The sequence below is a fragment of the Eublepharis macularius genome, chromosome 1 (genome assembly GCF_028583425.1).
Source record: "Eublepharis macularius isolate TG4126 chromosome 1, MPM_Emac_v1.0, whole genome shotgun sequence".
Lineage (NCBI taxonomy): Eukaryota > Metazoa > Chordata > Lepidosauria > Squamata > Eublepharidae > Eublepharis > Eublepharis macularius.
The window spans coordinates 241,045,139-241,051,846 of record NC_072790.1 but is presented as its reverse complement, the minus strand read 5'-3'; the positions used below and the strand labels follow the sequence as shown (position 1 = coordinate 241,051,846).

General features: G+C 44.6%; 1 protein-coding gene across 1 annotated transcript; it reads right to left on the bottom strand.

The window, feature by feature from the left end:
- Positions 1 to 1,056: 1,056 nt before the first annotated feature.
- Positions 1,057 to 5,972, bottom strand: LOC129333003 (protein S100-A7-like). Its single transcript, XM_054984329.1, has 3 exons — positions 5,767 to 5,972; positions 3,260 to 3,489; positions 1,057 to 1,362 (listed from the first exon to the last, which is right to left on the bottom strand). The coding sequence occupies exons 2-3, from the start codon at positions 3,467 to 3,469 to the stop codon at positions 1,198 to 1,200; spliced, it is 375 nt and encodes a 124-aa protein (XP_054840304.1). The 5' UTR covers positions 3,470 to 3,489; positions 5,767 to 5,972; the 3' UTR covers positions 1,057 to 1,197.
- Between the last annotated feature and the right edge of the window lie 736 nt (positions 5,973 to 6,708).

Here is a 6,708-nt window from a genome sequence, read left to right as displayed (position 1 = left end):
CCCCAAGGCTTCCTAGAGCACCACTCACAACATAAAATAACTGCAAGGGTGAAGTCACAAAAGATTGCGTTGATTTGGCCAGGGATCCTGGAAGTGTTTTGCCATCTTCTGGGCATGGAGCTAGGGTCGCTGGGGGTGTGGTGGGGAGGTAGTTGTGAATTTCCTGCATTGTGCAGGCACTTGTGCAGGCAGATAGATGACCCTGGAGGGTCCTTCTGACTCTATAATTCTATGATATCTGTTTGAGGAGAAATGAATGGGAAATCCCTCTTCTTAAAGAGAAAACTGAGAGCCAGTCTGGTGTAGTGGTTAAGAACAGCAGGACTCTAATCTGGAACACTGGGTTTCATTCACCAGTCCTCCACTTGTAGCCAGCTGGGTAGCCTGGGGTCAGTCACAGCTCTCTCAGAGCTCTCTCAGCCCCACCCACCTCACAGGGAGTTACTGCAGCCCAAGCTCTGCTCATGACCCGAGTTAGATCCTGGCGGAAGCCAGGTTCAGGTAGCCGGCTCAAGGTTGACTCAGCCTTCCATCCTTCTGAGGTTGGTAAAACGAGTACCCAGTTTCCTGGGGGTAAAGCGTAGATGACTGGGGAAGGCAATGGCAAACCGCCCCACAGCAAAAAGTCTGCCAAGGAAACGTTGTGATGCAACATCCCCCTTGGGTCAGTAATGACTCGGTGCTTGCACAGGGGACTACCTTTACCTTTTTAATAATAACATACTACGTAAACTGCTGTGAGTGGGCGTCAAGTTGCCCTGAAAGGCGGTATATAAATCAAAATTATTATTATTATTATTATTATTATTTTAAAAAACAGAAAAGGAATAATTGATTCTATCCAAACAAGTGTATTTCAGAAAAAGAAACCCTCCCTCCTCATAACAACTCTACAAGAATCCCTTTTGCTCCCGCCTTTTAGAAACTGCCCTCCACTTGCCTACGTGACCTCAGTTCAATGCCTTGCCATATCCTGACAGAGACCCATAGCAATGCTCCTTCCCCATAGACGGCCCAGGTCAGAAACGGAAAAAAAATGGACGCGTACAAAACAGCAACACTCTAATAGTTTATTTCCTTCAGTCAGCCTATAATTAGACTTGGCATTGCTGAGGGGTGCCGTATGTTGAGTAAGGGGCTATGCAGATGCCAGGAATATTGAAGGCTGTCGTCTCTCAGCTGCATGCAGAGGAGGGCTTAGTCCTTGTCAGGGCCGCATCTGTCCTCATCGTGACTGATGCGATGGGCATCATCCGCCAAGAGACCAATTATTCTGATGGTCTCCTCGAAAGTCAGGTTTCTGTTACTGTCGACATCAGCCTGCTTGAAGAGCCAAGGGATATATTCTGGGCGGCTTCGGTTCTGTAAGATGGGAGGAGAAAAAAATAAACCAATTGGTAAAAGATGCAGTGGGGCAAACAGGCCAAAAGTAAACACTGATGTTCTTGGGTATCAGCCAGCAACACCCCACCTCTAGGCTCTGGGTCCCACTACCACTCGTTGGATCAACAAGAGAAAGGGGGGGGGACACACAACGCTGCACAATTTGTATTTGTAGCACATATGTAACTTGGTTGTTTTTAAGGAGGAGCAGAAGATATCAAAGCACTCTTTATCGTTCAGATTCATCATCTAGATTTTTCCCTGGGTGTGAGGGCCAGAATCTAGGCACTTCAGCACTCCTGGGTCATAAACAAGGGAACCTGAGAATGAGGAATCCTGCAACAGAGCCAGAAGTTGGTTTCTCTTTCTCCCACCTGTGCTGCCACCACCTTCCCTTCCTTCCTCCTAAATGTAACCACCGAAAAGAGCTAAACAGTACTTGAAAGAAAGGGTGGGGGAGACAAAGCGAGAACAAGTTCCTTTGCCTTGGTGATGCAATCCTTCTCCAGATCATAAGATAGTCCTCTTGGATCCAACCCAAGTCTCCAACCCATTGCTTCTTGAAATCCCACAAGCAAATAGGGTTGGAAGTTTGGGGTTGGGAAATGCCTGGACATTTGGAGGCGTGGAGCCTCAGCAAGATGTAATGCTTTAGGGGTCACCCTCCAAAGCAGCCATTTTCTCCCAGGGAAGTGATCTCTGTAGTCCGGAGATCACTCCATTCTCCAAGATATAAGGACAGAGGGACTCACATTCTAGCTGCACCTGAAGAAGTGAGCTGTGACTCATGAAAGCTCATACCCTACCACAAATTTTGTTAGTCTTATAGGTGCTACTGGACTCTTGCTCTTTTTTACTGGAGACCACTTGTAATTCTGGGAGAACTCCAAACACCACCTGGAGATTGGCAGCCCTACAAGTAAGGCATGAATGCAACAGACTTCCCAGGGTTATTTCCAGCAGCTTGTGCTCAGAGGTATACTGCCTCTGAACCTGGGGGTTTCATTTAGCTATCATGGATAAGAGATTGATCCTTCTCCATTAATTCTTCTACCTCCCTAAAGACATTGAAAACTGCCACCATTTCGGCATGTTAAATGTGCATTGAACAGGTGAGGCACTACTTTGTTTTTCCTGATTTGACTTGGCTGTTGGTTGGGATGACCTTCCCCCAGTGGTCTAATATGAAGACAGACATAGAATTGCTCGGTCTCCAGTTCCTCCACAGTCTTCTAAGCCTCTGTCACATCGCCATGTGCCCCAAAGTCATCTCTTTTTGAAACTCAAAAGCTTGATTCAGTTTAGCATTTCCTTGTAGATGGGGTTGACAACCTCCCTGTGGGGCTTGGTGAACCTCCCAGAATGTCAACTGATCTCCACTCTCCAGAGACTAGTTCCCCTGGAGAAAATGGTTGCTTTAGGTGAACTCTTGGGCATTATACCCCACTGAGGTCTCTTTGCTCCCAAAACCCTGACCTCTCCATGCTCTACCCCCAAATCTCCAGGAATTTCCCAACCCCAGAGTTCATACTCATAGAGAAGACAAATATTTTTGGTTGCCCTTTTTAAGTCTCCTTAGAAGTTTGGCAAGGGGGTGTGGCTCAGTGGTACAGCATCTGCTTGGCATACAGAAGGTCCCAGGTTCAGTCACTGACATCTCCAGTTAAAAATGAATCAGACAGTAGGTTCTGATCTGAGAGACCTCCACCTGAGACCTGGAGAGCCACTGCCAGTCCAAGTAGACCAAACTGAGCCCGGTGGACCAAAAATCTGACTCAGGATAAGGCAGCTTCATTCATTCAAATCCAGCCAGCTCCTAAATTTTGGACCCAGGCACATACAAAAGGAATTTATCCTTTCCCTCGGGTTCACTTACACACGCAGCAAGGAAGGTTGGGGCCTGGCACTTGAGAAGTTCTGTTAGATCCTTCAGGCTCAAGTAGTCATCCTTGCCCTCTCTAGGAGCGTACTGATGATAGACGTCGATAATGATCTTCAGTGCTGTCTCCAGGGTGCAGTCGGGCAGACAGCCTGAGCTGGGGGTTTCGTGAGGGTGGTGGTGATGGTGGGCAGCTGGGGCAGCCATTATTGGAGAATTCAACTGATCTGGAGGGGATAAAAAATACATTCCTCATCAAACTTTACCCATTTTTGTCCCCCTTTCTCTCCTTACGTTTTTTAGCTTGTAAGTGTATGCAATTCAAAGTATCACAGGGTCTAGAGCTATGGTTGCCAACCTCCAGAAAGGGCCAGGAGACATCCCAGAATTACAACTGATCCTAAACTACAGAGGTGAGTTGGCAACCCCACCCAGTACCCATTCCTTGGCATGCATTCATACTCAATAAAGTCACTGCTGCTGCTGTTATCATTATCATTATCATTATCATTATCATTATCATTATCATTATCATTATCATTATCATTATCATTATCATTATCATTATCATTATCATTAGGGGTCCAACCATAAATATTATTATTCCTTTTTAAATGAGAGTTACTAACACTTCGGTGGGAAGGCTTCGATACTGGGAATCCCCAAGAATAAATTTAAACATCTCCTCTGCTCTCACTTGCATCTCCAACGGCTATTAGTAATAATAGCTAAGGACTGAGCCTCCATGTTCAAAGGCAGTATACTGCTGTTGCTGGATGCAAATCGAAGTGGCAATCTCTATGTCTCAGTCTATATTTCAGCTTTTTTGGCAGGACATTGGATTGGTCACTTTCAAAGAAGTAACACAATTCTCTATAGAAGCCATGGCTGACTCAAATATAACATTTCAGATCTTCATAGACTCTTTACAAGAAGACTATTGTCATGGGAAATGCTGTCTGATTAAGGGCAAATCTGCAGCAAAGTTGATGGGTTGTATTTATAAAAGTCAATTGTTCCACCACCACCCTAACCCCCCCCCCCCCAAAATTCTGGTAATGGTTGTTTGGCAAGGGTGTTGAAAATTCTGTTCAAAGTCCCCAGAATTTCTCAAATGTGGCTATCAGGGAAATTTTCCAAAGCCGTCAAAGCAATTGTAATGAGCTGGGCAGGAAAACTTGGTGAGCATCTATTGATTGAAAGGGTTCACTTAAGCCAGCCACTCATCAGATCTGGAGGGGGGCAGATAGGTGCCAAGCAGCATGCTACTGAACTCTGTTATACAGCTTGGGGGGATGTTGTATGTATCTCTTGGTACAAGTTTGTGCAAGAAATTAGAAAAGCCTTAAATTTCTGTGACCAGCCTCAAGGAACCTGCCTGTCAGCTGAGACTGTCATTATTTAAAAAAAAAGGGAAATAAAATAAATGAGAGCTTGTTCTCTTTAATAATAATAATGATGATAACATTTGATTTATATACCACCCTTCAGGACAACTTAATGCCCACTCAGAGTGGTTTACAAAGTATGCCAGTATTATCCCCACAACAAAACGCTCTGTGAGGTGGGTGAAGCTGAGAAAGCTCCAGAGAACTGTGACTAGCCCAAGGTCACCGAGCTGGCTTCAAGTGGAGGAGTGGGGAATCAAACCCGGCTCTCCAGATTAGAGTGCCGCGCTCTTGACCACTACACCAAACTGGCTCTTTGCCGCTACACTGCACCAGCTCCCTCAATGACTGGAGCTGTCATTATCTTACCAGTTTTTTAATAGCCCACTTCTCTGTTGTATGGATTGTTTTTATGCTCTTTATGTGCAATGGCTTGTTTTTTAATGGCTTGTTTTTAATATTATGATGGTTTTAATTGTAAGCCACCTCAAGGAGGACTTCAAAGAGGCAGCATAAAAATAGCCTAAATTTGGGAGGAAATAAAAGGACTTCTTTGACTACTTAGGCTAAAATTAAGATTAATTAAAGTAGCTCAATACAAAGATAAGAAGATAAAACACAGAGAAATGATTAACTAAAATAGTTGATATCAAAGTTTGGGTATAATTAACTAAGGAGAGGGAAGGAGAGTTATTATACAATTAAGTCGTAAGTTTTTATGCACTTTCTACTGTTATATCTTTTCTTTTAAAATAACATTTCTATACCAAAAAAAATCGTAAATAAATGAAATACATATGTTTTGTACACCCCAAAGCAAGCAGTAACATAATAAATGGTTACAGCATATTTTGGTAAAAGCTATTCTTTAAAAATTAAAACGTTTTTGTCTCCAGTGATTTGTTTGGGATGTCGCTATTCTGTGGCTATGGATTCTGCCCGTTCTGGAAGGGGATACAAAACAACTTGACAACCTTTGGCTCCTAGATTCCTCTCCCATACATGGAACTACCATTCCCAGGGTGCCTTGAGAGAAGGAAGAGCTATGAAATCCAGTTTATGGGACAGATTTGCCTTAAGAGGTTCCAAGCTGTGGTTTAGAGAGAAGAGACTCACCAAGCCTACCAGATGCAGCCAGCAAGGGATCCAGGCAGATGAGTTGTGATGAAGGGAACAGGCTCTCTGTACCATTTATAAACCTCCCCAAACTGGGTTTCACCAGTTTAGCAGGTGATGTTGCAAGGGTGATTCCAATCAGGTTGCTGCCTGTTAGGGAGTCATTTCTGGCACCGAGCTTCGGCTTTGGTTCCTGCTCAGCTGTTGATGCATATTCATTCTTCCTGGTGCAATTCTAGGAAAGCGTGACTGCACACACTCCCCGGTATGGCCACATCTTCCTCCCAGATTACAAAGAGGGGTGGCCTGCTGGGGCTAAAGGGACTACTCACATGAGGTTTGTTTTGCATTGTTAGCAGACAACCCTTTTGAAATTAGCCGGAAGCAGAATTGCAACCAGGACTCTTTTGCAACTGACCCTGAGTATAAACACAACACTCTTTAATGAGTATAAACACTATATTCTCCTTGGAAATGTAGCAATCCCAGACACCTAGGACAAGATCCTGTTATATGTCTGCTTGAAAGCAATCTTCTTCAGCAAAAACCCTACTCTCCCTGCATTTTTTCTAGGAGACTGGGAGCGCAGGACGTACCCAAATGGGTGAATACGAGAGCTTCTCATGATGCGGTGACATCAATTCCAGTTATGCAACTGGAAGTGATGTTGCGGCATCACTATATCCCTTTCTCCACTACCATATTTACCCCCCCCCCTGCTCTATCAAGCAGCAGCAGGGGACCAAAACTGGGAGAGTTTGACCGCCAAATGAGACAACCTAATTTTTCCATTCATTCCTTTGTTCTTAGCCGAATCCCTTTTTCTCTCTCAGCTGACCTTCTCTTTTGCACCACTCAAAAATGAGCAAATGAGTGAAACAGAACAGGAGTCGGCAGGATTCGGTGGTGGGAAATGCCATCAAGTCGTAGCTGCCGTACGGC

What these genes read in the sequence shown, in the direction of transcription:
- LOC129333003 (XM_054984329.1), bottom strand. Translation starts at nt 3,469, where the DNA reads ATGGCTGCCCCAGCTGCCCACCATCACCACCACCCTCACGAAACCCCC. An exon ending in CAACCTTCCTTGCTGCGTGT is followed by an intron (nt 1,363 to 3,259) that starts GTAAGTGAACCC and finishes CCCATCTTACAG; the next exon opens with AACCGAAGCCGCCCAGAATA.